The following is a 27,980-nucleotide window of genomic DNA, read 5'->3' on the forward strand; positions in this document are numbered from 1 at the left end:
AAATGCGGCAATGAAACTTAAAAAAAAAAATTTAACGTGGTCCACGTTTGCTTGGAAGCGGAATTCATTGAATAGGTTTGTTACCGTAACATAAATACTGATTTCGTGCTTAAATACTTGATGTTATTTTATCAGTATTCCCTCTTGATTACGCTAATAGGCGTTATTCATAATGATTATTACCGATAAGAAATGGCAACACTAGATCCGCAGATTGTCTTAATTGTAGAGCAAACACTCCAGATTAGATATGGAAAATATTGGCTAACAAGCAACTATAAAGACCTCAAAAAACTGGTGAAAGTAATCAGTTTTTGACTATGGCTGCTTCATCGAACACGTTGTTTTTTCTTTGTGCTATTTTTACATTTTCTCTGGCTTCGGCCCAATTAAAAGTTAAATGTCCATCGGGCTTCACTCTTGTTGGAGAAAAATGCTATCGTGTGTCCTACGAAAAGGTAAGACTTTTTAGAATTTTAAAATACAAATGGTTCTCACATGTAAATGTTTTTCAGGCCAATTGGTTTAATGCCGATCGCAAATGCTACAGCTTAAACTCCACTCTGCTTGTATTTGACGACAAGAAGGATATGCAGTTGTTGACAGCCACTCTTGAAGTTCTGGGCATACCTTTCGCCAACAGCTGGAAGGACTCCATTTGGACAGGACTCACTTCCCTGGGAATGGGTAGTGCCTTTGTTCAGAATCGCGATGGCTCATCCGTTGCGTATACGCCCTGGAGTGCAAATCAACCGCAGAATCTCTCCGGAAAAGACTGTGTTGCCTATGCTGATTACAATGGCTTTGGATACCACAATATCGAATGCAGCCTGTACGAGTTTCCCTTCGTTTGTCAGGCCAAAAGGGTGGCAACTGAAAGCTATTTGTGTTTAAAGAAGCAACAATTTTTAGAGGTAGATGTAGTTGTATAAAATTCTTTATAGGTTCGTTATAGAGACAGCAAGAACTTTAGGTCTAAAAATGGAACTTTACGACTCCAGACAGCCAAAGGGTAAAGAGCCATAAACAAAACTGGCTAAGCCGATAAAAAACGTGTTGACGTTTTGGCGAGAAGAGGCAAACTCACAACAGGTCGTATGTCATTTCTTTTTCCTGAATTTATGGAAGTTATCGAAGCGGTCACAAATTGGCAAAAGTTGGAACCCAGAAAGCAAAGCGAGAAAATAAAGCTCATTAAAAAATAATGTTTTCTAGAGTCCATACATTTGACTTGTTTTTAAAGGACAAGTCCAGGAAATGAAGAAAACTTAACTGGAATCGCAAAGAAAGAGTTTCGCTGCAGTGCAAACAGATGGCAACGGAGCACAAAGCAAAATAAAACTCCAAGTCAGGCAAACAAATACAAATCTCCTTTGTCCCCAAGAAACACAGAACTCATTTAGAAGAATTACAATTACAATTGCAGTGGCAGGCGACTAACACCTGTGTCAACAGGCGCTGTCCGGCATTTATTCCTTATCCCCAGAGATTGGCGTGCCCAGAGCTCGGACAATCAATCATCCGGACGGATTGCCATCTAAGTCCATGCCCAATGTTGGCCCCATGGGATTCGCAGGCTCACCTGACTTAGTGGGCGAACAAACAGCAATTAATAATTTGAGTCTAATTAAATAAGTGCCGGCACCTCTTTTGCAGACAAAGTACAAAAGTCTGACTTTTCCCCGGCAAATGCAAATCATTTTAATGCGATTAATTAATATGAGGCAAGGCAGAACTTTTCCATTTTCCTCAAAGAAAAGCGAAAGGCACACAAGTTGGAAATCATATTTGCCACCGCCCGTTTCTGCTAATGGAGCAAAGTGTGCACACACACACCCTGAAAGAGGCTGGCAAATTGAGTGCTAATTAAATTAAAAACGGAGTAAAAATAGTTTCGCTAAAGTCAGGTCCTGTTTCTTCTGGAAGTGGCATTTCTTCCTCCTTCCCTTCTTCAACTTTTGGTTTGTTTTTCATGTCGTGTAAATGAGCTCCAACTTGCTGTGCAAATAACGCGTGTAGTTCAGTTTTCAAAGTGGGTGCAAGGAGAACTGTCTGGTTGTAACTACATGCAAAAACGCACGCAGAGAAATTCCTAAGTTTAGAATTTGAGGAATATATTACTGAAAAAACATTTTCAGTACAGATTTTGCCTTAGAACTCACAATAAGAACATTTGTATCATTTTAAGACACAAAATAATAAAATTTGGGGATAGGTGTACTTGAATTTTGAACTTGAGAACAATGTTCTAATATTGGGAAAATGAGGGGTATCGGTCGATTTTGGTAAAACATTTCATTTCAAATAATAAAAATTAAAGAAAATTTGAACATTGTTGGAATTCCGAAAACCAAATGCTTGAAAAAAATTGCTTTTGTAGTCAACTTGAGTTTTTTCGTTCTTGAACATTTTTTCTCATACTGAGATCTTTTGGTCTTGAATTTTTGTAAGTAGAAAACATTGTCAGAGTGAGTGCAATATACTTGATTAATTCTCTCTGTTTTCCTGAATGCAAATAACGGATAAACCGTTAAAATTTAATAAAAATAAAATAATAAATTTAAATACAATTTTAATTATGTAGTTGTATTTAAATCTGAAATCATGAGGAGGAGGTTCAATAAAATTAATAAATGCATTTCTAAACATGGCAAATATGAGCCAAGTTTATTGTGATTTAGCAGTCTTTATTAGGATTCCCCTTGATTACGCTACAATACGTTACTCATTTCAGTGATAAGAAATGACAGCAAGGGGGTGCCCATATTGCTTAAATTAGAAAGCCACAATTTTCATAATGATAAGATTTGGTATTTATTCATGAGTTGATTTATTTGCAAGTACCAACCTATCACCTAGACACTTTAAGTTCGTAATGAAAATTTATATTTTAAGGACCAACATTTCTCGCTGTGTGCCTTAAGCCATTCAAATCCTTAACCAAGGAAAAACAATTTCGAATTAAGTATGCGCATATGTTTGTGCAAATGGCAAGCAACTTAAAAACCCAAGACAAAAAAAACATGACAAGACAGAGCAAACCCGAAAAACAAGCTGAGGCTGCCTGTCCCTGTCTTCAAACCCTTTTCCCGCCGCTTTTCCACTTTCTTTTCCCCAGAAGCTAACCGCAAGGACCACGAAGGCGGAGTGATTGCAAACAGGATGAAAATGCAGCTAGCAAGACGAAAGCCAACAAACTGAGACGCTTGAGTCGAGTGCGGTGCGGGGGATGAGCGGCAAAGGGCAACCGGAAACGGAAGTGCATGGAGCAAGCAACAAGAAGAAGCAGCTGCAGCTCAGCCAAGGAGCTAGGCTAAGGCTAATGCTGCTGAACTGCTCTTGAAGCCGCTCTTGTACACTCGAGATTTTATTGCTAAGAATAATTCATAACTTTTACTTATTTTTTTTTTTAGTGATAGGTCGCAATACTTTTTTACCAAACCTTTTTTAAACCCTAAAAAATTGAAATTTTTAAATTACTTTTGATTTAAAATAACCATCGAAAATGGTTAGGATTTTTAAATAGTCAATTGTTTTTTAGCATTGAAGTAACAAGGACTTTGTTTCAACCATATAAACTAGGTACTGTACATAAAAGTTAACAGTTAAATCTCAGTATTGATATTAATAATTAATAATTAATTAATATTGATAAATATTAATTTTAACCAATGTAAAATCATTAAATACTAAATATCATAAATGTAGCAAATTGTTGGTTTTTAAAAATGAAATGTGTAATCTTAATTAGCTATATTTTTTCCGTGCATCGCCGTTTCTGATTCTGGTTTTGTTTTTGCCTCAAGCACGCTCGAGATGCAAAGTAAATGCAAAACCACGGCAAATTATGTTGAGGAGGTCGAAATCTGTTGGGTGATGTCTACTGGCGCGATAAGGACGAGGAACGAGGTGCGATGAGCGAGGAGCGAGGGAACCTGGGACCTCCGGCGGAGCCGCTCAAGTGATTTTCCTTGAGTGCAGTGGAGCCTCGAGCAGGTGTCTGTTTAACCATTATGTTTAGTTGCAGGCAATTTGTTCTTCGTCGTGTTGCCAAGGTAAACTATTTTTTGAGCGCTCTTTAAAATTTCGCCAAGCCGCTTCGGGTTGAACAACACAGTGCTACTAAGGTTGGGTATCTTCAAAAAATATAAAATTTTTTAAGAATTTCCCAACAAATATTGGCAAAACTTTTAGCAAGAAATGGCACTGCAGTGCGGCCTTATCCTCCTGTTTAATAGAAAATTGTTCCCCTTTTATAACTTTAAAATTATTCTATACTAACCAATTTTGGGGTTAAATAATTAAACTACAAAACGTAAATATTGATTTTGTTTGGCTAACACCTTAACATAACTTTGTGTAGACTCCCTATGCAAGTTTTATTAATCTTGCATTCTATTATTGTTATTTATATTGAAAACTTCAAGTCTAAACCAAACTTGCCAAATAAAATGCAAGTCACAAAAAGTTTTATAGGAGTTCCAAAAGTTTATTGGAAGGAACCCAAAAAAATTAAACCAATAACTCGCTTTTAACTTGTTACATAAGGTGAAGGCTTAACATTTTTTGTAATAAGTTTATTTTTTGCAATCTTTCGTTAGTTGTGGTTTGAACAGATGCCATGTTGTATAGTGTTTTGACTATTTTCGAAAGCATTTCCCAGAGTGCATTGCAGGCGGAGATTAAGTTGCAGGAGGCTAAGAGAACTTTATTAAAATAGCACAAACAGAACAGAAGCGATAGCTCACAGCTCATCATGGAGGGAGCATCGTATACAGGTGCTTGGAGGGCATCAGGTCCTTGAAGGTGGACCAAGAAGGGCCGTGGGTTCCTCCAAAACCTTCATTTTCAGTTTCTGCAGCACCTTACTGCGGAACTCTCCTAGGTAGTTTTTCAGCCTGCCCGATTTGCAAAAGAGAAGATAAAAATATTTAGTTCCAGTTGGTATTCTTTTGGATGAAGTATCCCAAATAAAATAAGTACTCATTTTTGGGAAGATAAAGTTTTCATATTAAAATACTTTGTTCTCCTCATAACTAAACAAAATAACTTAAACCATTTTTGGCATACCCATGCAAGCAAATAACTTGCCAAAAGGCATCACAAAGTGCCAACAGCATTGCAGTCATTAAAGGGTTAAGTGTCGCCATATCGAGCAGGCGAATGTCTAACGAAAGTAAACAAATAAACAGCCAGCTCACTCCTCGGTAATCGTTTGGGGACGGGTGCAAAAGGCTAAGCAAATATTTGCAGCGGCAACTTCGCAAATGAGCTCCAAGCCCAAAAGACAGAGGGCACACAGAGACGAGGACGATGAGGAGTTGTCGTTGCGATATCGCCAGGATTTCAAAAGGACCTCAACTCTGGCGGAAACGGAAACAACAACTTTCTCGCTCTCCAGGATCAGGATATATACTGGTATTGAAGGGGGTTTCGAGTGGAGGGATGCCTGTCGAGGCTGCCATTTAATGACATGTTTGCGCCCATTTGAGCTTCCGGGTCTGCTGCTGTCTGCCTGTCGATTTCTGCAATAATTTACTTAAGAAAACTCTAAATATGTTTTCCAGCATCAAGGATCTCGCAGCTTGTGGCCCGGCAATTGTTTATTGCGTTTATCTGTCCGTCTGGAGGCGATAAAATGTTGTGAAAATCCAGCAACAATATCCAATAAATCGTTGTTGTGCACGGAGGATGGCACCCTGACCTTCAACACTCTGTTCGGTTTTTGCTGTCCCGTGTTTGTTTGTATTTGCCTTGCTTTGTCTGCCTTTTTTCAAAGGGTTTAATTGTCCTTTTTGTTCGGCTTTGTTGACATAGGTGGCCGGGAGATGAGGCTGTGCGGAATAAAGGTCCTTCCCATATGCTTTGCCGTATTATGAATGGCTTTGGAATTCGTTGTATTTTTTGGGGGTTAGGCCAACAAAAGTGTTAATTAACTTGTATAAATCAGTGGCCAATAGACTTGTGGAAAGGCTTGAAGGTCGTAAATTCAAGTTGAGCTAGATTAAAATGGGATCGAGAGGGTTGATCCAAAGTCTAATTGAGGCGAAAGGGTGAAATACTTTAAGATTGTTAAGTTGAAGTAAGCTAAGCCAAAGCAAGAAATTTAATAAATTAATAAGTAATAAATTTATTATACCTACATTTTAATTGTTAAAATTTTATAAATTTTCATCTTCCATAATTTCATTTAATATATACTTTCAATACTAACCGCTCCTCCTGTGGCCAAGCAAAGTCACTTCAATAAACGACTCCTGAATAGCCAATAAATCGGCAAACTGTAAATCTCAATAATGCGAGGCGGGCCATTAAAAGTCAATGGAAAGCTGAGCGGAAAAAGAGCTTGTCAAAGCATCCGCATAATTCAGCCGAGTCATTTCACGCCATCTCCTTGGGATCTGCACCACCCAAACCTGCTGGACCACCCAAAGCACCCACATCACCACCTACAGCACCATTTCTGGAAAACCGCTGAACTGAGGCTGAGCTCATAATTCTAGCGTTTCCCGACATCAGATTGAATTTGCGCAATGAACGCGAGTTTCTGCTGATGATAAATGCATTTCGGCGCCAAAACGATTTGTTGCGCGTACTTTGGCGCAATGCGAATGCGAAAATTTATGCGACTTTGTAATGCAATTCATAAGCTATGCGCTGCACTTTTCCAAAACTTGCAATTTATTGTTGAGCCAAGTGGCCAAGTGGCCAGCACGCAAACGAATTGCCAATCCAATGCATTCGATATTGCAAAAGTTGCTTTATATGTTAATCCGAATGTTATTTGCAATAAAATGGAAATGCTTTCTTTTGTGGTACGCCCTCAGTTCTCTATGTTATATGTATTTCAAAGAATTTTATTATATTTTTTGGACTTGAGACACAAACATACACATTTTTCGATATAACATACATTTTAGAAACAGAGAAAATATTTTATTTTTTTTTTTTTATGTTGTTTCAAAATTTACTCTACTATGGGATACTAAAAACTCTGTGCACCACTTCCAAAACTGATTTTTTGCGTGTTGACAGATAGCAATTGCATTTATCTACCAAGTATAAAAAACTCATTTGGTTATAATGTGTATAAACAAATACAGAGCATCGCAAGCGCTTTCATGGCACATAGTTATGAGTTTTGTGCTCATAGCTGCCATCCTTCTAAGTCGAGTTCGCCATCCTTTTGGCCCGACTCCGATTGCACTGCAAAGTGTACTGTGACAAGTTTAATTATTGCCGTACTCCATCCAGTGCCCGCCGTACTTGGGGTTTGTTTGCGCAGTCATTTAGCCAGTCTGTCATTCAGTCAGTCTGCCAATGTTGACAGCATCGCCGTCGCTTAACGCCTCACTTGGCAGCTCCGTCGAGAACCTAGAGATGGAGATGGAGTATTAAAACAATTTTGTTAATTAAGTAGGAAAAATTGTTAGTTTATTTACTCGTCAACTTTGCCAGTGCCAAACACCTCACACACTCTTCCCGCCATTCCCAATGGATCTTTTTGCCGTAGCAGCTAAGTTTCAGAGTTTGCTCAAAAATTCTCAAGTGCACAATTAATTAGTAAAGTTGGGCCAAAGCAGAAGGCGAAGCAAAAACAAAGCTCAACGCAATTTTCCACTCGTTCTCCGCATTCCCGGAATTTATGGCCCATTTTGATTAGACTCGCATCGTAAGTTGGCCCCAGTTCTAAAACTATCTGTAAGTATGCAAAGCCTTCTGATTATTTTCCAAGGAGTTTGTCGAGTGTAGGCAAGAAATTGAAAATTGATTGCGACTTGCATAAGAAATGAGCCGATTCAAAAGAATCTAAACTTGATTTCGCCATTTGGGGGAAGCTTATACAATTGCTCAAGAGTAAATTAAATTGAAATTGGAATTAGCCTTGCATTAGAAAAACAAAACGGTGGGGCTTTGACGGAAAATAACAGTGAGTCAGTTTTTCAAGTTTATTAATTGAATCTTAAACAAAGTTTCAAATAACTTTCGAACTTTCGAGGTTTTATTAACGACAACCAAACGGGTTATATGTAAAATGGTAGGGTTTTCATAAATCCACTACATGGCAAGACCTATATTTTAAAAGACTTTTATAAATATTATGATTACACTTATTAAGGTACAAAAACGCATTCATCTCAATATTTCTCTCTTTTGTGAAATAAAAAAGGGGAACTCAAAGAAATATATAAAAATACTTCTTAAATAAGATTATTAACCAGCAGAAAACATAACCATATCAAGTGCTAAGGCTATTTTAGAAATGATTTTTCACAAAAAGCTCGCTGAGTTTGGTATGGAAAGTCGATAAGCTTTCTGTACCAACATTTAGTAGGCAACAAAACCATATACTGCTTGCTCAGTTATGCCATCTTTGTACGTTAGTGCATTAATAAAATGGTAAAATAAAACTGTAAATTAAGACTTATCTACATACGTTACCAGGTGACTTATTAATATAGATTCAGAAAAATAAATTAGCATAGACATTTAAGTTTTTCCTTTAGAAAAGGCGCGTAAATTCGAGTCATTCTCAACGTTAAAGGCTTTGCGAAATTCGGGGTGGTCAAAAATATTTACACAAATTAAATGAAAAGATGCTTATAAATTGAGTAATCGACTTTAAACACCACATATATAATAGTATAAATCCGAAATCCGAATCCGAAATTCTGTGACCATGACCATGTATTTGGATTAATCCGTCAAAATTTTAAAGAGCCTTCAAAAATGTATCTTTAACGAAAACCATTTTAAATTATCTTAGAATTTACAGTGCTCTGTGTGTTTTAACTATTAACTTTTACCGTCATATCTCTCCTGTGAATATTTTACGGAAACTTCCAACCGACGTTACGCCCCATAACTTATCAAGCTTTATGAGAAATTTAAACTGCATTAAAAAAGAAAAATACAAATGTGCGAAATAAGCCAAAATTGGTCATGGTCAATTAACTTGAAATGAGTGTAATTTCCAAAACAAAAAGCAAAAATCATTAAATTAGTTAACTAATTTATTGTTAGCCTATGTGATATTTAAAACTGTTGAAAATGTTTCGCTTTGATTTGGCATCCAATTGCAACACGTTTCCTTCGTGTTACAATTAAGTCAGTTATACAGATTCCGATCATAATTGGAATACCAATTAATAGGGACGATATAAGCTTCAATACAATAGCAACGGATAAAATCGAGGTGTGAATGTAAGCTGGTTCCTATGACTACAACTTGGGAAAATGTTATGCAATTGGCACTTATTCTTCGTCAACCACATCCAGATGAATGAACAATTCAAAACATTACATCAAATGAACAAGTAGACAGTAACAGCAGATTGGCTGAGACCTGAAACCGTGAAAAACAAATGAAAACCTCAATAAGGGAAAGGGAAGAAATGAGCGATGCCGAAATACTGGTTCTCTTTCGGAAAAATTAACCAACAACTGCAGTCTAAAATAAACATTAATAAATAGACTTGAATCATAAAAACAACTAAAGGTTTAAATTATGGAAACAAAATATATTTTTAAGAAGCACTACACATCTTATGATTCACATAAATATTAAAAGCAAATTAAATTTCATATAACCATAGCATATAGAGTACTAATCGTGAATAGAGGGAAACAATTGCTGTGAACATAGTTATTTTTTCTCTCCACTGTACCATTTCGTTTTCATTTGCATTATATTTTTCCTTCTTTTGGCTTTAGTAAACCCATGAAAACGTTTTTGCTGCCTCCAGTTGACTTTAGCCCCGTTTTGCGGTGTTGTAGGCCAACGAGCTCATTACTTTCAATTAGATGCATTAGCCGCAGACCCAACCATGTTTACTTTCGTTTGGAAAATCGTTGTCTGCCGGTAGAAAAAACGTTTGATGTCATTTTGGGCCTGGTCTGTTGTTTTCCGCAACTGAGATCTGTTTCCCTCTGGCAATTGTTTTGTTTAAGGTGTACAAAAATAATTTGGGCTAACTTTTAAAGTGGACCAAAAGGTAAAGTTCACTAGCCTCATTTGACCCCTAAAAGTTGGAGCTTTAATAATGGTCAAGTTCTATTATGCAGAAATACTTAGTACCACTCCATTTTAACAACGATGTAAAAAACTCTTAGTAATTGTTGGTCTATTAAATTTGTAAAATACCACTCCATTTTGATAATGATTTTTCAAACTCATAGTAATTGACCATTTATCAAATTTTGAAAGGAAATGTGGCGTGATAACGTTTAACTCAGCTAAGATCATTGCCATAAATGTTGGTAGCCATTCAATTTGTTTCCCAATTTATTTTACTGCTATCTAAGGGGAAGCTTTTTTAATTATTAGTGTTCTTTATTGCTGTGGACAATGCAGCAGCCTGCAGGTGGCCCCATGTGGCAATCAATAGGCGTTTGAAACTTATAGACAATTGCGAAACCCAAACACATAAGTAATCTTTAAGATATTACACCACAAGAAATTCTTATTATTCATAATTAATCATTTTAATTTGCTCTCAAACTTGCTTGAAATGTTGCTTTTAATCCAACTTTAAAAAGTATCCGATATCAATAATAATTTAATTAATTAACTAACGCTAACAAATATTTTAACTTAAAAAAATTTTTTTTAATATAAAATGGCTTTTTAAGTACTGTCTGCTAACATACGTATATTGACAATGCTTTTTGAAAAATTTGGAAAAAAAACCGTTTTAAGATGTATATTATTTAAAATTATTTGATTTAACAAAAATCTGTTAAATATAGTTCAAAGTCTTCTAAAAAATCTTTACCATAGTCATTTGAAAAGTATTACTTCTAGTTTTTAAAACTTTTACGTTCTTTTAAGATATTATTAATATTATATATATAATTTCTTGCAGTGTACCTGGCCATATGGAAATCGGGGCTTCGGTTACACGCAGCTTCTGTGCACATGAGACCGAAATATGAAAACAACCACTTGGCAGCTCCCCACAAGCAATGTCACCCAACTCGGGTCGTTCGTGAGTGTCAATTTTAGGAGATTTTCATTCGTTTTCCATTTTCTTGTGCGGATGCAGCTTTTAAAAGCTCTTTGCTCCGCAGTTAAGCAGTAGGCGATCCGAATGGCTCATTCAATTAAACGCCTTCCATTTAACCCGATGTGCCTGACTCTCCTCGGTGATACCAATTTAAATGCGGAGTGCATTTGGCCAAAATGTTGACCCGCGTTATCGTATTGTTGTTATCTTTACTTTCCCTGGATCCGCTCACGAACGCGTGTAAGTGGGATGATCTCGTCGCCGATAAGAAGTGTGATTTGTGTGCTAAGCTGGTTTCCTTTTTTATAGCCAAATATCACAGAGAGGCCCTGCAATTCTTGTTTCGCAATGGAAATTTCGACTTGAATCCACTAAACTGTCACATATTATTGTGGGAAACATGTCCCAAGCAATATATAGAATTCCAGCTCTTTACAAGGTAAGTAAAGTGGTAATTTTAAAGTGCAAAAGGTTATAAACAACAAGCGTTAGTTACAAAAAAAAAGACTCTTCTTATGCCAAGAATGTTATCATTTAAATCATACGTTAGCTGTTTATTAATTGAGATACTTTTAAAGCAAATGTTTTTGACTTAGAATAATTGCGTGGATGTACAATAATATTTGATATGATTAAAGCCACTATATAAGATCAAATGAAGATCAATATTTATTTTATTAAAACTTTAAAGAAATCTAAAACTTTTCTGTGCACGATTGCGCCGTTTTGTTTACAAGTCGATTTTAAGTTATTCCATTGAATCGAATTTATTTTAAAATATTAGCAATCGCACCACGCAAGCCTATACAAACATTCCAATCTTTCACTTTTCTGGAGCCCCAGATGGACATGATAAATGACCGCTGTTGATCCCTGATTTTAGACCTTTCCTTTTTCTGTCCTTGAACCACCAAAAACAAAGGCAATATGAAAGGCTAGAAAGTCACAAAAAAGATGCAAGCCCGATAACCTTTATTTTTTACTAGTGCTTGGGCAAAAACGAATGACTTAGGAAACAAACTACGCAAATGTCGTCAGGGAAAATTATAAGAATTTGCATTCGGATTCGAATGTTATGTAAATAATAAGCATAATAAGCAGACGAATTACAAACCGCAGACACCATGAAAAAGGCAACGGCATTGAGTTGGAAAACGAAACCGAAAGCACCCATTTTCAAGTCAAAACTCATAATCAAAATCAGTGCAGCGTTGCGTGTGCCATGAATTTTCATTTCAAAGACGTCGCCAGGCAGACACAGCAGCAACACCAACAGCAATTGCAGCAACAATAAAGCAAAAACAGCAGCAACATTATATATTTGCCGAAGTCGTTCACGTTTGAAGTCGGAGTAATACAAAGTCAAGGCAACAGGCGGTGGGCTGAGCCATTCTTTGGCCAGTTTTTTTCCGCTCCTGCTGCTGCTGCTGCTGTTGCTGCTCTTGCTAATGTTGCTGCTTTTAGGTGTTGCTGCTACCGTTGCAATCGCTGCATTTTCCTTGGTCGCGCATTTCGCGCTTTTGCAGCGCATTTGCAGCGCACAGCGCGAAACTGCAAGACGTGGCGCGGATTGCTCGCAAAAAAATAGCTGAATTTAATGCAAAGGATTACGATGAAACCGCTTGGCAGAAAAAAACGGATATCAATTAAAAACCATGTGATCGGAGTACCAGTTGTCAATTTAAACGGAAAAACGGAGTGGAATCTGGTTTAAATATATACGGAATATGTGAAAGGCAAACTAAATTCGCGATAAGGAAAGCCATATGTCCTGGAGGAAATTAAGTCAAAAAATAAAAACTGGATCAACGAAACACAAATTTCACAATCATGTTTTGTTTTACTCACAAGCCGCTGAAAAAATAATTTCAATTTTGCTAAAAATGTTACCAAATCAAAATTGAATGCTGACTTCAAGTAAAATTGTGGATAACGAAATAATTTTAAACAAATAAGACAAAAATAATAATAATAATAATAATAATAATAATAATAATAATAATAATAATATTAATAATAATAATAATAATAATAATAATAATAATAATAATAATAATAATAATAATAATAATAATAATAATAATAATAATAATAATAATAATAATAATAATAATAATAATAATAATAATAAAACAATAAAATATTTACCTAATCCATTATAATTTAAATAATTAAGGAAATGTGAATTAAAATAACAAAATAACAATTTTCAAAATATTTAATATGTTTGTGCACTGAATATTCTTATCTGGAAAACTACAAATTTCTTTATAAAATATTAAATTAAGATTCAAACTTCGAATTCCAAATAACAATGAAACATCTCCTCGTTTTTTGCATATTCTCCTTCTTTGCCAAAGGTATATTAATACAATAAAATATATTGATCAAATTAAATAATAGTGATTTAAAAAATAAAAAGTCCACGTTAAAGTCTTTTAATTTTTTCCAATATTGTTTTTCCACACCTTATTGGAAAAATGTCGAAAATAGGTCTAAGAATTAAAGACCACATAAAATACAATTGCAGATGCAAAAACATTGCTGCTAAGCAAAACGGATTGGAAGAATCTGCGCAACAGTGGAGCCTTGGATTTAAATGTCTTGCGTTGCTTTCTGCGCGACAAAAACTTCTGTCCCAGTCCTCATATCGATCACCGACTGTACGCTCCGTAAGTTTGACTGAATTCTACAAGCTGTCCATTTCATGGTATAATGAACAAAGTTTTTAAAAACGTGCCGAAATAATTCAACTTTAATTTTATGTCCCGAAATTCCAAAGTAAATTTCTCTTCTTGATGAATCAAGATAAAGTTGAAGAAGTGAAAAGTTCCATAAACTCATAAGCAATTTTGTAAAATACACAAAGAAAAATTATTGTAAGTTTTTATGCATTATGGTTATAATTTTTAGTCAGGATTGATTTTAACTTTCATTTGTTCAATTTAATAGCTCACTTAAATATTGTGATCCGACATAAAACGTTTAGAAATGCTATATTTAAATAGTAACAAGTAAATAAGTAAATACATTTCAACTGAACATATAAACAATGGTGCGCAATAAGGAATTTTTTTCTAATCATTTTTTAGTCACTGTTTTTCAATATTTAAATATTTGCTGAAATACACAGTGGTTCATTTTGATCGTTTTTATAGTTCTTTAATTAAAAAATTCATTGACTTATAAATTTATAGACACACAATAAATTTGATTTTTTCATATCTTAAGTAAAAAAATCTTTTTCAAACATGAATAGAATTTTCTCTTAGACTTTTTTGATCATGTAAAAGAATTGGGTTTTCTCTGTGCAGCGAGTTTGCCAATTTCGGTGATGATTTATGCTAGCCGCTGGGCGGGGGAGAAAGTTCCTCTCGTGTTAGTTAGTGTTAGGCAACTGGATTCGCTCACTCGGTTAGTGTGCCATCTGCCGAAACACTTTTCGCACCGCACTTGTGCAACCACAAGGATATTGCTGCTGGCAGAAACCGAAAAACAAGAGTGCAATCAATGGGCGAGCAACTCGTTTATAGAAACCAGAGCCACTGACCCACAAATGATGAGATGCTCCCGCCAAAGAAGGCCAGTTTTACCGCATTGACCGCCAAGTTTGGCCAGCGATGACATCGATTGCAATGGCCAATTGGTCAATAAAATGCTTTACAAACGACTCATTGGTAGTTGCTTAACTTGTCTGGCCAAAATCACCTCGAACTCCGAAGATGAAGTCCATTTTTGGAAAGCAGCCGGGTAATTGTTTTGGTTACATTGTACGGCTGAGGGGATTACATGATGGCCAGCGTTTAAGAGACTGCTGATTGATGGTTGTATAACAGCGGAAAATTACCGGACTGACACCTCCGTTCTTAAAACACAACCAAGTGGCTCACACATCGCCTTCTGCAAGAATTTAATCTTGTTTTAGACTCATGGAGACCACTTTTAAATCATTTGCTTAGAACTGGTTTAGTTTTTTTCATTGGCTCTAAACATATATATTACTATTTGTTTAACTTGAAAGTTTCGATCATAGAAAGAATGTATATGAACATTTTTTATTGGAATCAACAGGGTGGTCGATGGAAACTATCTAAATATGTCCCTATTCAATATAAACAGAAACGCACTTTTTGTCCAAATTGCAATGGAAAATAAGAGCTAAGAGAAGCCAAATAAAGACCACTTGAGTGGTCATGTTCTGGCTTTAGATCGCTTGCCGCACGAGAGGTTTCTCCGGTTGTATAGCCACATGAAATGCCGGTCGTTCCATTTAAGCGAAAAGCATGTACTAACGACGATGAGATACTTGCGCACAATTATCGCATTTCAATACGGCCATATCAGCAGAGAGATTTCAATGAAAATAAGGTTAACGTACCTATAAAGACATTAAATATGAGCTCACTAATAAAATAAGGTTATATGGTATGCATGCATATGTTAATACCAGAGTGTTGTTATTTCAGATGAAAGTATGTATATGTATGAAGTATAAATACATAGTATATATGTCATATATATCCATAGTTTGCTTTCTTTCATGTTTTAATTAATTAGCCTAAATCTTAATTTCTTTTTAGCAATGGGCCCCGTCGAGGAATTACGTTAAATGTCAAGAACCCAATTACCCTTTATAAAGGTGGTTTCAGCAAGCAACGCGAAACGGTCTTCATAATTCACGGATTTAATGGAACCGCCATCGACATTCATCTGCAATTTCTTAGGGATGGTAAAGTAGATACGCTCTTTGATTTGTTATTTAACAAAAACTAAAATAAAATTTTCGCAAGTTACTTATACTACTTTTTTACTATTCGAATGCAAATATCCGATAAATAAGCTGCAAACTTGTAAATTGTTAGAAGTTGTTTAATCTGCAAGATAACATTTTTTGTACCAGAAACTTGTGTATTTTGTCGTTTTGTTGTCTTAATTTACTTACTTATGCTATCATTAAGAACAGAATGTATACAAAAGGTTTAATAAAGCTATCTTGATCTTTTTATGTAACGCTGTAGACTTACTTTTTTTTTGTGAGTTTAAAATCCACTACATCCAAAAAGAATTATCATAGAAACTAAATAAGAAGAGTTTATTTTAAGTAAGTTTATGTATTGAAAATAATGTAATATTCAAATATTTTAATGTTTATTTTTATTGTACTATGTGGCTTTTTTATCTGAGTGTATCGTTTGGTCGTTTGGGTGTATCGTTTTTTTATTGATCCCTGTGTGTTAAAATTTTGTTCATTATTATTATCTTATTTTTTGCCATTAGCTCATCAAACTTATAAATCTATTTGGCTCTTTCAGCTTACTTGTCTCGCGACTTTAATGTCATTACCGTGGACTGGCGACCCCTGACCCGCTATCCGTGCTATTTGCACTCGCTGATCAACACCAGGCTTACGGCGCAGTGCACCGCCCAGATCTACGCCTTCCTCACCCACTACGGAGCGGTGCGGGAACGGATCACCTGCGTGGGCCACTCGCTGGGCGCCCACATCTGCGGCATGATCAGCAACCACCTCACGCGGAAGCAGTACCGCATCATCGGCCTGGACCCCGCACGACCCCTAATCGAGCGCAAGAAGAGCAACACCTTCCGGCTGTCGCTAGACGACGCCAACGTCATCCAGGTGATCCACACCAACGCCGGATTCCTGGGACAGGAGGACAACACCGGGCACCTCAACTACTGCGTCAACGGAGGACGCATTCAGCCCTTTTGCAAGGGGAATCCCATCAGTAAGAGCTGCATAAAAGTATATAAGTTTGCATTGGACATAAGCTTGATATCAACTTGGGGTATTATAATTTCAGTCAAAAGAAATAGGAAAATAATTGGAAAATGAGCATTACTTCTTTGGTTGGTTAAAAGTTACGCATATGGCCTACGATTCTACGATTAAATACAAATATTTTCATTTAAATAAGACTTTGTCATATTCTACAGTTTATTAAAAATTCGACATTACTTCATTGTTATTTCACATGCGCGCATAGAAATTGAATATTATGGTACTCCTTTAATGGCGCTGCCATCGATTATTGTGTAAACCTATATTGTTTTGCCTAGATTATTGACATAATATTGTGGGTAAAATAATATTAAATAAAAATTTGTATGTCTGCTATCCCGCAGGAAGGTCCCGCTGCTCGCACTTTCTGAGCATCTGCTACTTGGCAACGGCCACTTTCAAGCATAAAAAGTTCATGGGTGTTCCTTGTCCCAACGGCTGCCTGCATCTCAGTGGTCCAAAGCGGCTGCCTGTCAGCGGGAAAACCAATCCATTCGAGTTCGCCTCGCTGCTGAGGGAGTACCACATAGGCAACGACGCCCCCGATGAGTAAGTGCTTAATGAAACATTAAATCGACCTTCTTTTGACCTTAAACCCTGACCTTTTAAGCGCCCGAGGATGTATTTGCATAGACGTGCCGTATGCCAAGCACTGCCCCTTCACGGACGCGTAGGAGCTGGTTTTCAATAGGTTGTAATTCTATAATAGAACTATTGATAATAAATTCAATTATAATTTTTTTTTGGGACTTTTCGTTGTTAATTAATTAATTTGAAACACAAAGACACGTCTCGATCTAAAGACATTTATAAAATGTATCAAAATATAAAAAAAAGGATTCGAGAAATTGCTCATATAATTTATATATAGACATTTCCTTGGGAAAACCGAATTACTCTTTCGATTCAAAACTTTATTGCAAAATACCAAAATTCAAATATATTTCCTATAAATATCGACTTGGCGATATGCCAAAAAGTAAGTAGCCATCGATTGGCATAGCATATTAAAATCGTTGTTATCGATGTTTTAGTTTCCCCATCTCTATGAGCAATATATAAATAAATAAAAATTTGTGATTAACAACGTCGTTTACAGTTAATTGGTAGATAGAGGCATTAAATTGTAAAGATTTGTTGGTTATTTTGTGTGAGTAGTCAACGTTTAGCTCAGAAACAACAGAATTACTTAAATACAAAGATGCACATTTCAGATGCCAACTGTCCCACAAAGCAAATCTTGGCTTGGAAATCTTTAATAAATTCCAAACTAAATAATGGGATGCGATGGCGGAACCATTCCCAGGCGCGATGAGCTGGTGCGCGTGAAGCAAAAGCCCGAACAGGTAATGGACTTAAACTGGAGGTGTTGCCCTATCCAGACTAACTCCCCAATTTTTTTATCCTGCAGAAAGACAAGGATGCGGAGAGGGAGTTTCGGTGGCGCCACTGCACCCTGACCCAGCAGCGCCTTCAGGAGCCGATCGCCATGTGCGGCATGGGCAGGCTGTACTCCAAGCAGAGCGTGATCGAGCGGCTGCTGGAGAAGGAGCCGATGCCGGAGACGGCGGCGCACGTGAAGAGCATGAAGGACATCCGCCAGCTGCAGCCGACCCCTAATCCCGCCTTCACGGAGGAGGACAAGACCGAGGGTCTGCTGGACGCCCGTCACGCTCCCTACATCTGCAAGCTGATTGGCCTCGAGATGTCCGGCAAGTTCCGTTTCGTGGCTCTGTGGAGCTGCGGATGCGTAGTGTCCGAGCGGGCCTTGAAGCAGATCAAGGGCAGCGCTGCCAGCACTTGTCCGCTGTGCCAGACACCCTACAGCGTCGAGGACGTGGTGGTGCTCAACGGCAACGACGAGGACCTCGAGCTGATGCGGGTCAAAATGGAAATGCGGGCAGCCAAGCGCAAGTCCTCGAAGAAGGAGAAGAAGGGGGCCAACAAGGTGCAAGTTAAAGCTGAGCCCGAGGAGTCCCAAGAGCCAGTGGCCTCCACATCAAAGTCTGCTGCGCCGGAGAAGCCCACCACAAGCTCGAAAGTCAAGGCGGTGGCTCCGCTCAAGCGACTGGGTGCCGTCAATGCCATGCAGGATCCCGAACTGAAGCGTCTCAAGAGCGAGTTCAGCGTGGCCAAGGATCCCAAGGCCAGCGACGTGTACAAATCGCTTTTCACAACCCACAAGACCGAGAAGGACCAGGAGCGCGCCCACTGGGTCACCTACAATCCCTTTTACAATTAATATATAGTTTAGTTTAAGCTTGCCCTTTCACATCAGTCACATTGGGACTTGGTGCGTAGCCTGATCCTATAAACCAGACACACACAGTTCAATCAAATACAATCGACGACAATGTTTCGTTCAGCCTACCAGAAAGGTTTCCTCACCGTCCTCTACAGCGTGGGCAGCTCACCTCTGGCCAACTGGTCGTCCTATGTGAGTATCTAAAGTTCAAACGTCTCTGTATCGCTAGAATGATTCCTCGGGCAGACCAAGAACGGCTACATCAAACGCATCTACGATGAGGACATCAAGTCTCTGGTGCTCGAGATCATGGGCTCGAATGTGTCCACCACTTTTATACACTGCCCCAGCGAGTGCAAGGAGCAGCTGGGCATCAAGCTGCCCTTCCTGGTGCTCCTCATCAAGAACATGCACAAGTACTTTTGCTTCGAAGTTAAGGTTGGTTCAGGTAGATGTATCTCTTGATGGGATAAACCCTATTTCAACTACAGATTCAAGACGATCAGCGCTTCATGCGTCGCTTCCGGGTGTCCAATTTCCAGAGCAAGACCTCCGTGAAGCCCTTCTGCACGGCCATGCCCATGGGCATGTCGCCGGGCTGGAATCAAATCCAATTCAATCTCGCCGACTTCACGCGTCGGGCATATGGGTCCAACTATCTGGAGACCGTATCCCTGCAGCTGCATGCCAACGTGCGCATCCGGCGCATTTACTTTGCCGACAAGCTCTACACGGAGGCGGAGTTGCCCAACGACTACCGCCTGATGGGCAAGCCCAAGGACCTCAAGAAGCCGGAGAAGCAGTTCAAGGTGCAGGCCACCGCCCGTCCTCCGTCGCCCCTGAACACGGCCCGTGGCGAGAAGGGTCCGTCGAAGGACACCGAGCAGGATACCGCAGGTCCCCCCACAGACGTTCCCAGCGAGCCGGAGCCCATGCTGCAGAAGTCTCCTTCGCCGCCCGTTCTGCAGAAGGCTCCGTCGCCGCCAGTTTCCGCTCCACCAGAGCCCGCCGCCGAGGAGCCAGCCCCGCAAACGGAGGCCACCGAAGAGGCCTACTACTAAGTTATTGTTCCTATTCGTTGTTACTTTTTATCAGTTGATGCGCGACTGGGAGTGGAAAGTGAACATCTCTTAAATTTCCAGTCATAGAGGCTATGAGCTCCCTTTATCTCAGTTGTTTTCTTTTTCTGGTCACTTGGAATTAATTTCTTGCCAAATTTGAGTTCTCTTTAGTTCAGTTTTGAAGTGTTATAGGACACAATAAGCAATAAGGACTAAGGATCTGGGGGATTGCTTTAATAAGCTCTGCATTATTTGGTTTAACTATTGATAAATATTAGTTAGGATCGAAACAGAACGCGCTAAAGAACTGCCTTTCATAGACACACAACTTGCTTTATTTATTAACCCTCTTGGACTCTAAAACAAAATGTTCTTTGTTACATTGTGAATTTGCTAAAATATCTTAATTAGAATGGGCCCGCAGGCCTGGTCACTCAGGGACTCTTGTCCGTGGCAGCGCTGGCGATGGTCAGCATGTCCGCGTCAATGTTCTTGAGGGCGTTGTGGTACTCGGTGATCTCCAGCGCCTCCCACTCGGCCTTGAAGGCCGCCTTGGGGTCCTGGGGCATGGTCATGGCGGCGCCGGTCATGGCGTCCGCCTGGGCCTGCGTCTGGTCGGCATGGTTGTTCTCGCCGAGGACCAGCGTGTAGATGGAGCGCAGGCCGAACACGTTGAGGAAGTACCAGGAGGCCGAGGAGACCCAGGCGGCGTCCAGGGAGGCCAGCTCCACGCCCCGCTGCAGCATGGGCTTGAAGCGCAGGGTGAGCGGGAAGGGCACTTTGGTGGTGACGAAGCCCGAGAACATCCAGTTGATCCAGCCGCCGATCACCACCATGGGCAGGACGTTGATGAAGTTGCCCTTGACCATGTCGGTGAGCATGGCGGATGAGTTCTGGGCCACGGGCGCCCGCTTCTGGGTCTTAAAGTAGCCGGTCTCCTCGTTGTTGAAGTAGTTCTTCCGCATGGAGAAGCTCTGGGCACTCAGATACTTGCCGTTCTCGCGCAGAAGACGCGCCCGGATCATCGCCTGGCTGTGGGTGAGATTAATTTATCAAAGAGGCTGCTCCAATGCCCTTTGGACGGCAGTGGGGTTCTCTTACCTGTCCTGGATCTGGGTGATCTCGGCCTTCTTCTGTGTGGATATCAGAATGGAGACGTAGTGGCGCACAATGCCCACCAGGAACGTGATCAGCACGATGGGCAGGAACACCCACACGCGGATGTCCGGATCGATCAGCAGCTCCGTCATGTTTTAATTGATCTGTGAAAATTTCCTACTTTTTCGGTCTAATTTTCAGCTGCAGATGAACCAATTGGCTCAATTGGGGATGACAATCGATTTTTCACCCGATAGCGATTGCCCCTTTTTGTTATCGAGTCACAGGCGTGACAAAGTATTTTAGCATGTTGTCACTTGACAATTTAAAATAAACTCGATTCCTTTCATTTAATTTATATATGAAAAAAAAACAATACAAAATATAATTAATATTATACGATAATTAAGTCAAATACAAATTTTAACATACAAATTGGCTTTTATTTGAAAAATAAACTGCATATGCATGATAAGAAAACATTTAAGAGAACTTTGTATGAATAAGATATTATTCAGATCAATTAAATTATTTAATTTGGTAAAATTTTTTATATTGTTTTGTGTACTACTTACTTGAATTAAATTTTCGTAATTTGTCCAATTTTTATGCCTTGCAAAGGAGTACCGCAAATGTGTGAAAATTGTGTATGCAGGCAAAAAAATGACTAGCAATCGATATATCGGCGTTGTTCAACTGGAGACAATCGATTTCCGAATTGCATTTGGCAACCCTATTCTGGTACCGGAGAATGTAAATTTTGAGGCATCGAATTATTGGACTCAAATAGAGACGCCAGTAGCAAAAACCGAGATTTGTTGAGCCCCAGATAAACATAGCCATGGAGGCCAAAACCGACGCTCCCATCTCCCCGGCACCGACACCAAATCCGACGCCAGACTCCGCCAAGGAGCAGAATTGCACCAACAACACGCAGGCCAATTCGGCAGCCGCGCCGGGAGCAACTGCATCCGCAGCCACCGCTGGCCAGTCCACGCCGGCAGCGCAACAACAGCAACAGCCGACGGCCAAGAAGACCAGTGGCGAGACAAGCTCGATGCCCACGCGACAGTACCTGGACCAGACGGTGGCGCCGGTTCTGCTTCACGGACTGCAGGCGCTGGCCCGCGAGAGGCCCACGGATCCGATCCAGTTTCTGGCCTCCTACCTGCTGAAGCACAGCAACGGGTGCGAGGAGAACAACGCCGCTGCAGTGGACAACAACTCGTAAAACCCTCCTCCCCTTTTCCGCTCGTTAGTTTTGTAAGTGAACAGTGCATAAATAATAAACGTTTAAATTTAGAATGTAATCGCAAAAAACACACACACACCCACACACATTAGACTGTGATGGGGTAGCCCCAGGGATCCAGCTTCGTGTTGAGCAGCTCCAGCGATGCGTTGGCAATCTTGGCCAGCAGCTCGGCCAGCTTGTGCTTGGTGTAGACCTTGTACAGCTGACGGCTTTCGCTGGATATCTCGTCCGCCAGGCGCACACAGCCCGCAAAATCCCCAGACTTGAACATGACCTCGTTCAGCAGCAGGGCAATCTCGGGCAGGCAGATGGAGCGCAGCTTCTCCATCTGCAGCAGGCGGTTCTCCCAGTTCAGTTGCGCGGCATTCTCGGGTTGCTTGGCGATGAACGGATCCACTAGCCATCCCTTGTCCGGGAACATCAGCACATTGTACAGTGTTTCGATGGTTTCTGCGGGAAAACAAATAATTTGGTTTATAAATGGTTGCAAAATTGAAAATTCTTAAAGGAACCCAGCCAATTAAGAATTTTAAACAGTATTTCCAAGATAATTATTGAACCTAAAATCAATTTCGTTTCTCCGCATTTGCAAAAGAAAATGATTAAGGAATAAAATTGAGTACAATTAACTTCCTACTTTTATAACTATCCCAACAAATTTTCCTTTTATCCCTGTCTATAAACATATTTTCACATTATTTATTTTTTAAGAATATTTTAAAAACTTAAAATCCCCACTCGAAAATACTTTCCATCAGTTTAGTGACTTTTTAAAGCATTTAAAATTAACTTTGATCCTCAAAACTCAATGTATTATTTTATGATAATACTATCAAAATATAAAATATACTTACGCTTGGCCTGCTCCTTGACCTTGTGCTCCCAGCGCAGGACTTCCGTTCGGTGGGTCTGCTCCTTCCGCTCACTAGCCATGCGCTCCGTGAAGTTATCCTGTGAGGAGGCAGTGGCTCCTGGCTGCGGCTTCTTTGGCCTGTTCTGCTGCAGGCGGTTCCACTCCACGAAGCTGTCCACGCCGGACAAGTACACCTTGTAGCAGAGGTACTCCTTCAGGCAGCACTCCTCTCGCGGCGGAATGTTGTCCACCGAGCTGTACAGGCCCATGATCTGCTGCACAATGTCGCCGGGCACCATGCGGAAGGTCTGGCGCATGCATTCCACCTTGCTGCAGGCCAGGTAGATGCGCATCATGGCATTCGCCTGCCACAGCAGCTCGCCTCGCTGCTCCGGCAGATGGAGGAGCCACTCCAGGGCGGAGATCTTGCGCTGCTCCGCCACGGAGATCTCACCCGAGGGCGGCTCACCGAATTTGCCAGGTGCATGTCGAATGGAGCGAATGTTCTCCACGGTGATACGGGTAATCTGTTCCACATCCAGACCTGCTTGCAAGGCGGCATCCAGCGCCAGTTCCCTCTGACGCTTCTGCTCCACCTGCTCGAGGAACCGCGAGTATAGCTTCACCTGCAGCGGATTGGACAGCGCTGCAGCGTAGTAGGCTATCAGCTGGGGTTCTCCCCTCGCCATCAAGGCCTCCACATACGCGGCGATGATCTTCTCCGCCTGCTGCTCCTGCTCCACGCGTCCAATTTGGCGCAGGAAGAGCACAATGTGGGCCATGAAGCGCAATTGGTGGGGCGACAATGGGGCAGCGTCCTTCTCCACCCAACGTCCCATCTGCTGCAACAGTTCACCGCAGGTGTCCAGGATCAAGTGCCGCTGGATGATGCCCAGATGGCCCTGGGCGAAGTCGCGCACCGACGCATCCTTGGCCACGTTCAGCTCGTCGAAGATTTGCTCCATGGTCATCTTGCCGTTCCAGTAATCGTCCGGCATGGGCTGGTAGCGCTTCAGGCAGCAGCCACGTATCTCGGACTCCACGCGGATGTCGATCTGGACCTTGAGGTGGGCCCACAGCAAATCGTGCCAGCTGCTGTGCAGGAGCGACTTCAGCGAGCCCAGGTGACCAGAGAAGACGCCAGCCGTGGCCCGGCTGTACTCATCGTAGTTCTTCGAATCGGCCAGCATCCAGGCGCAACGCTTCCAGATGTCCCGCCGCGGATTGCCCTCGATGGGCAGCTTTTCGTGGACCGCCGACACGTTCTGCTCGAAATTGGGATCCTCGTGCAGACGCCAACCTTCGAGGATGGCCGCTCGCCAGGTCTGGCCGTAGTGCTTGCACAGCTTCAGTCCGTCGTCCACGCGTCCCGAGCGAATGGCCGAGAAGATGGCGCGCGAGAGGCGCAGGTTGTCCTCCTCGTCGAGAGCGTGCAATGGACGCTTCTCGCGGACGGGAGCATCGGGATCCAGACGCGTTACGATCTCGTGGCCCTTGCCAAAGGCGGCGCCCTGCAGATTCTCCAGCTGGAACAGTGTGTTCTCCCAGGCCAGCATGCGATCGTGACAGTGGAGGGGATTCTGCTGCTCACCCGGATTGTAGCAGGCCTCCAGCCAGTCGACCACCAGCTGGTACTCGCGCAGAGTGGCATTGATGGTGTACAGCTGCTGGATGACCTCCTTCTCGCTGCCGCCGAGGGTGGGGCCCTCCTGCATCTCGTCGTCTGCCTGCGTGTCGGACTGCAGCAGGATGCGGTCGTAGAAGAGGGCGTGCAGCAGGCGCCACGTGTAGATCTCCTGGCGCAACCATGCCAAGATGGACTCGCGCTGCCGGGCGCCCTGTGTCCCGCCCACGCCGCGCTCGATCTCCAGCTCCAGCTGCTCCACGACGCCGCGACAGACGTGGGTCAGGGATTGGATCACCTCGAAGGTCTCCGGTCCGCCGGTCTGCGCCTGCAGCACGTCGAAGAACTGCGGGAACAGGATGTCCACGCGACTCTTGCCGCGATCCAGATCATCGCCGGCGTCCTCGACCAGCGATTGATCCTCCAGGGCCGCGTTACTCTGCTCCAGGAGGAGCAGCGAGTGGGACAGGTTCTGCGGCGCCTGGGAGTTGTTCAGTGTGGTGGTGCGCAGCAGGCCACTGCGGTTGCTCATCGGGAACATCGGACTGTCGGCCATGGCTTCGGATGGCTATCTGGCTATCTGGTTATCTCCTATTTGGCATTAACTAAACTACAAAACAGAAATTCACGCGCTATCGGCCGAAAATGCCGGGACATGCTAAAAGAGATGGACTTTTAATGCTGTTGCGCTATCGATAAACGATTAACTTGATCTAGTTGGATCCCGGGTGACCAAATATAACTGTAATTTAAAATTTTGTTTAAGAATTGTTTATTTTATTTTAATTTTGTTAAATTATAACTTATTATAAGACAATTTAACAATTTCAGAAATATGGTTTTAAGCTTACAACGTCTGTTGGCGGTAAAATATAAAAAAATGATTTTTGAAACTAAACATTTGCTCTATTTGAAGTAGATCTTTCTGGTTCTATAATTAAAACACCTAGAAAGTGTTTTTTTCTTTTTAAGTAACTACCAAAATAACTAATATTTTTCTTATTTTAATGGTAAATTTTTCTTTATTTTAAATTAAAATTAAAATTGTTTTTTTTTTTAATGTAAAAGATTTTTTGAAAATCTATTAACACTTGTCTAAACAGTTTTCATCATGCTATTAAAAACAAAAAAAAAATTGTTTGATCTTTTTGTTTTTACTAGAACAATTTCAAAATCAAAATCTTTTTGGCCTTAATTTCAAGTAAGTAACAATAGATCAAATTTCATTATTATTTAATAATATCATGATTAAGCCCATGATAGTTTGCTTTCGCATATGCATTGTCTAGTCAATGTCTTTAAACTTAATATGGAAACTTATTTATTCGGATATTTCCCATGACTTCTCAGCAAGAGTTTCGGAATCATTTATTTAAGGCACTTTAAAGTAAAAACTGAGAAGTAAAAGATTAAGATGGTATAGTATTAGCTGCAAGGTAGGCAACACATTTTTACTTATATATTGAAAGGCATTGAAACCTAGATTGGTTATATTTTGACCGGACTGGATCTGTGCCAAATTTTTCCCAGTGCACAATTCTCAGCGATAAGGCCATCGAGTTGAGCTGTAACATTATTAGATCGTCAGCATTGATCGGCTTATCAGGCGGACTTACTAACCGCATCACCGACTGACCCCAAACTAAACCCCTTCACTTGATCGGCTAACTAACTTAGTGGCTGCTCTTCAATCAATCGGTTGTCACCATTTCCCTTGGTAAGATGTGGTGGCTGCCCTTCTTGTGCCTCTTGCCGCTCCTTCGGGCGAAGGCTTCAGTTGCGCCGGACCTGAGTGCGGAGGACTTCCAGCTGACGTTCCTCCGGGATTTGGTGGAGCAGTTGGAGCAGCGTGCCGAACTGAGCCTCAACGACTACCTGGTGGAGCTGGAGCGAAACCCTGGCAGTGCCAACTACTCGGTGGAGATGAGTGCCGCCCGTGGCACACCAAAGATGCAATCGAAGGTGACCCTAATCAAGCAGTTGCTCGATGCTCAGCCGCACCAGGACAAGGATCTGAGACGCACTTCGGTGCTGCGCAACTTGGTCTTCCTCAGTCGACTGAGGACCTCGCTGCGGGTGGCCCAGGATGCCAGCACGCTGGAGATCCGGCAGATGCGATTGCACCACCTCTGTCAAAAGTTGGAACGTCCGACGGTGGGAGCTCCCTCCCGGAGTCGCCTGATCAACGACCAGGTGGTCGGAGCAGCCTTGGAGCAGCTTAATCTTACCAAAACCGAGGGCAACTCCACTGGCCTGGACCTCAATGAGTTTGGGGCACAGCTGTACGAGCGCATCAAGTTGTCCGGAGCCGAGATCATCAACAACTACCTGCAGATATTGCGATCCCTTCTCCAGGACATCATCGAGAACGACCAGGGGGAGCTGGCCGAGAGCAGTGGCAAGCTGGAGCACATGCTGCGGCAACTGGACGCCATGCTGGCCACCCAGGACTTCTTCGAGAAACGTCAACGGGTGTACGCCTATCTGGAGCGCCACCTGACCGCCGACTATGAGGAGATGCGGGATTCGGCCGCAAGTGAACACCTCACCGAGCACCTGCTGGCCAAACTGAAGGCCAAGGGTCTGGATCTCTTCGTCATCTTCCTGTTCAGTAACTTCGAGTTCCTGGAACTGGTCCACGACCATTGGGCCCAGCTGCTCCCCCAGACGCCCAGCCTCCTGTACGACGAGGTGTCGCGACAACTGTACGATGTGCAGCAGCTCTACGAGACCTTCAAGCTGGACACGGAGTGCGAGGACAAGTACAGGGCCTATGCGGACGCACTGCGTCGCCTGCACGACCGCACCGTGGACCAGGGCCACCGCAACCGCCACATCTTCGAGCTGCTCAGCAACGCCGCCCAAAGCGTCGGCACGGTCACCTTCAACATGATCAAGGCCAAGTGCGAAGAGCTCATTTGAGCTGCAGGGCCTGCAAATATCACCATTCACACTGTGCACACGATCTTAATATTAAATCTTTAGTTTTTTAACTTTTTCCGCCTTGTTCACATACTTTGGGCCGTTGTTCAAAGGGT

At 41.5% G+C, this 27,980-nt stretch overlaps 8 protein-coding genes across 9 annotated transcripts; 6 read left to right on the forward strand and 2 right to left on the reverse strand.

Moving 5' to 3' along the window:
- The first annotated feature begins 320 nt into the window (after nucleotides 1-320).
- LOC108135302 (C-type lectin 37Db) lies at nucleotides 321-1,175 on the forward strand. Its single transcript, XM_017255986.2, has 2 exons — nucleotides 321-458; nucleotides 516-1,175. The coding sequence occupies exons 1-2, from the start codon at nucleotides 321-323 to the stop codon at nucleotides 930-932; spliced, it is 555 nt and encodes a 184-aa protein (XP_017111475.2). The 3' UTR covers nucleotides 933-1,175.
- Nucleotides 1,176-11,117: 9,942 nt separating this feature from the next.
- LOC108135322 (lipase member H-A) lies at nucleotides 11,118-17,547 on the forward strand. Of its 2 annotated transcripts, none has more exons than XM_041710400.1 (6): nucleotides 11,118-11,246; nucleotides 11,316-11,445; nucleotides 15,587-15,735; nucleotides 16,319-16,753; nucleotides 17,151-17,355; nucleotides 17,417-17,547. In XM_041710400.1, the coding sequence occupies exons 1-6, from the start codon at nucleotides 11,183-11,185 to the stop codon at nucleotides 17,478-17,480; spliced, it is 1,047 nt and encodes a 348-aa protein (XP_041566334.1). In that variant the 5' UTR covers nucleotides 11,118-11,182; the 3' UTR covers nucleotides 17,481-17,547. The 2 variants fall into 2 exon arrangements, with proteins under 2 accessions (XP_041566334.1, XP_017111499.1); XM_017256010.2 differs by lacking the exons at nucleotides 11,118-11,246; nucleotides 11,316-11,445 and adding exons at nucleotides 13,306-13,366; nucleotides 13,537-13,678.
- A 286-nt stretch (nucleotides 17,548-17,833) lies between these two features.
- Nucleotides 17,834-19,183, forward strand: LOC108135353 (replication termination factor 2). The gene is made up of 3 exons (XM_017256045.2): nucleotides 17,834-17,956; nucleotides 18,021-18,152; nucleotides 18,218-19,183. The coding sequence occupies exons 2-3, from the start codon at nucleotides 18,084-18,086 to the stop codon at nucleotides 19,046-19,048; spliced, it is 900 nt and encodes a 299-aa protein (XP_017111534.1). The 5' UTR covers nucleotides 17,834-17,956; nucleotides 18,021-18,083; the 3' UTR covers nucleotides 19,049-19,183.
- Nucleotides 19,134-20,223, forward strand: LOC108135354 (cilia- and flagella-associated protein 20). Its single transcript, XM_017256046.2, has 3 exons — nucleotides 19,134-19,243; nucleotides 19,298-19,489; nucleotides 19,543-20,223. Exons 1-3 carry the CDS (start codon nucleotides 19,160-19,162, stop codon nucleotides 20,110-20,112), a joined length of 846 nt encoding a protein of 281 aa, XP_017111535.1. The 5' UTR covers nucleotides 19,134-19,159; the 3' UTR covers nucleotides 20,113-20,223.
- Nucleotides 20,224-20,420: 197 nt separating this feature from the next.
- LOC108135307 (ER membrane protein complex subunit 3) lies at nucleotides 20,421-21,450 on the reverse strand. The gene is made up of 2 exons (XM_017255992.2): nucleotides 21,214-21,450; nucleotides 20,421-21,144 (listed from the first exon to the last, which is right to left on the reverse strand). Exons 1-2 carry the CDS (start codon nucleotides 21,360-21,362, stop codon nucleotides 20,547-20,549), a joined length of 747 nt encoding a protein of 248 aa, XP_017111481.1. The 5' UTR covers nucleotides 21,363-21,450; the 3' UTR covers nucleotides 20,421-20,546.
- A 471-nt stretch (nucleotides 21,451-21,921) lies between these two features.
- On the forward strand, nucleotides 21,922-22,515 carry LOC108135343 (protein dpy-30 homolog). The gene has a single exon (XM_017256035.2). The coding sequence runs from the start codon at nucleotides 22,052-22,054 to the stop codon at nucleotides 22,439-22,441; it is 390 nt and encodes a 129-aa protein (XP_017111524.1). The 5' UTR covers nucleotides 21,922-22,051; the 3' UTR covers nucleotides 22,442-22,515.
- Nucleotides 22,497-25,616, reverse strand: LOC108135342 (nuclear pore complex protein Nup107). The gene is made up of 2 exons (XM_017256034.2): nucleotides 23,320-25,616; nucleotides 22,497-22,915 (listed from the first exon to the last, which is right to left on the reverse strand). The coding sequence occupies exons 1-2, from the start codon at nucleotides 25,496-25,498 to the stop codon at nucleotides 22,551-22,553; spliced, it is 2,544 nt and encodes an 847-aa protein (XP_017111523.1). The 5' UTR covers nucleotides 25,499-25,616; the 3' UTR covers nucleotides 22,497-22,550.
- Nucleotides 25,617-25,777: 161 nt separating this feature from the next.
- On the forward strand, nucleotides 25,778-27,935 carry LOC108135352. Its single transcript, XM_017256044.2, has 2 exons — nucleotides 25,778-25,807; nucleotides 26,620-27,935. The coding sequence occupies exons 1-2, from the start codon at nucleotides 25,778-25,780 to the stop codon at nucleotides 27,862-27,864; spliced, it is 1,275 nt and encodes a 424-aa protein (XP_017111533.2). The 3' UTR covers nucleotides 27,865-27,935.
- Nucleotides 27,936-27,980: the final 45 nt, after the last annotated feature.

The sequence above is a fragment of the Drosophila elegans genome, unplaced genomic scaffold (genome assembly GCF_018152505.1).
Source record: "Drosophila elegans isolate 14027-0461.03 unplaced genomic scaffold, ASM1815250v1 contig_814, whole genome shotgun sequence".
Lineage (NCBI taxonomy): Eukaryota > Metazoa > Arthropoda > Insecta > Diptera > Drosophilidae > Drosophila > Drosophila elegans.

Bases quoted from the DNA above. Each gene is read 5' to 3' on its own strand.
- LOC108135322 (XM_041710400.1), top strand. From the start codon at position 11,183: ATGTTGACCCGCGTTATCGTATTGTTGTTATCTTTACTTTCCCTGGAT. The intron at 11,446-15,586 runs GTAAGTAAAGTG...ATTTCTTTTTAG, and splicing joins GAATTCCAGCTCTTTACAAG to CAATGGGCCCCGTCGAGGAA. The intron at 17,356-17,416 runs GTAAGTGCTTAA...TGACCTTTTAAG, and splicing joins GGCAACGACGCCCCCGATGA to CGCCCGAGGATGTATTTGCA.
- LOC108135343 (XM_017256035.2), top strand. From the start codon at position 22,052: ATGGAGGCCAAAACCGACGCTCCCATCTCCCCGGCACCGACACCAAAT.
- LOC108135352 (XM_017256044.2), top strand. From the start codon at position 25,778: ATGGTTTTAAGCTTACAACGTCTGTTGGCG. The intron at 25,808-26,619 runs GTAAAATATAAA...TAACTAACTTAG, and splicing joins GCTTACAACGTCTGTTGGCG to TGGCTGCTCTTCAATCAATC.
- LOC108135354 (XM_017256046.2), top strand. From the start codon at position 19,160: ATGTTTCGTTCAGCCTACCAGAAAGGTTTCCTCACCGTCCTCTACAGC. The intron at 19,244-19,297 runs GTGAGTATCTAA...TTCCTCGGGCAG, and splicing joins TGGCCAACTGGTCGTCCTAT to ACCAAGAACGGCTACATCAA. The intron at 19,490-19,542 runs GTTGGTTCAGGT...TTTCAACTACAG, and splicing joins ACTTTTGCTTCGAAGTTAAG to ATTCAAGACGATCAGCGCTT.
- LOC108135302 (XM_017255986.2), top strand. From the start codon at position 321: ATGGCTGCTTCATCGAACACGTTGTTTTTTCTTTGTGCTATTTTTACA. The intron at 459-515 runs GTAAGACTTTTT...AATGTTTTTCAG, and splicing joins ATCGTGTGTCCTACGAAAAG to GCCAATTGGTTTAATGCCGA.
- LOC108135353 (XM_017256045.2), top strand. From the start codon at position 18,084: ATGGGATGCGATGGCGGAACCATTCCCAGGCGCGATGAGCTGGTGCGC. The intron at 18,153-18,217 runs GTAATGGACTTA...TTTATCCTGCAG, and splicing joins TGAAGCAAAAGCCCGAACAG to AAAGACAAGGATGCGGAGAG.
- LOC108135307 (XM_017255992.2), bottom strand. From the start codon at position 21,362: ATGACGGAGCTGCTGATCGATCCGGACATCCGCGTGTGGGTGTTCCTG. The intron at 21,145-21,213 runs GTAAGAGAACCC...TCTCACCCACAG, and splicing joins ATCACCCAGATCCAGGACAG to CCAGGCGATGATCCGGGCGC.
- LOC108135342 (XM_017256034.2), bottom strand. From the start codon at position 25,498: ATGGCCGACAGTCCGATGTTCCCGATGAGCAACCGCAGTGGCCTGCTG. The intron at 22,916-23,319 runs GTAAGTATATTT...GTTTTCCCGCAG, and splicing joins GGTCAAGGAGCAGGCCAAGC to AAACCATCGAAACACTGTAC.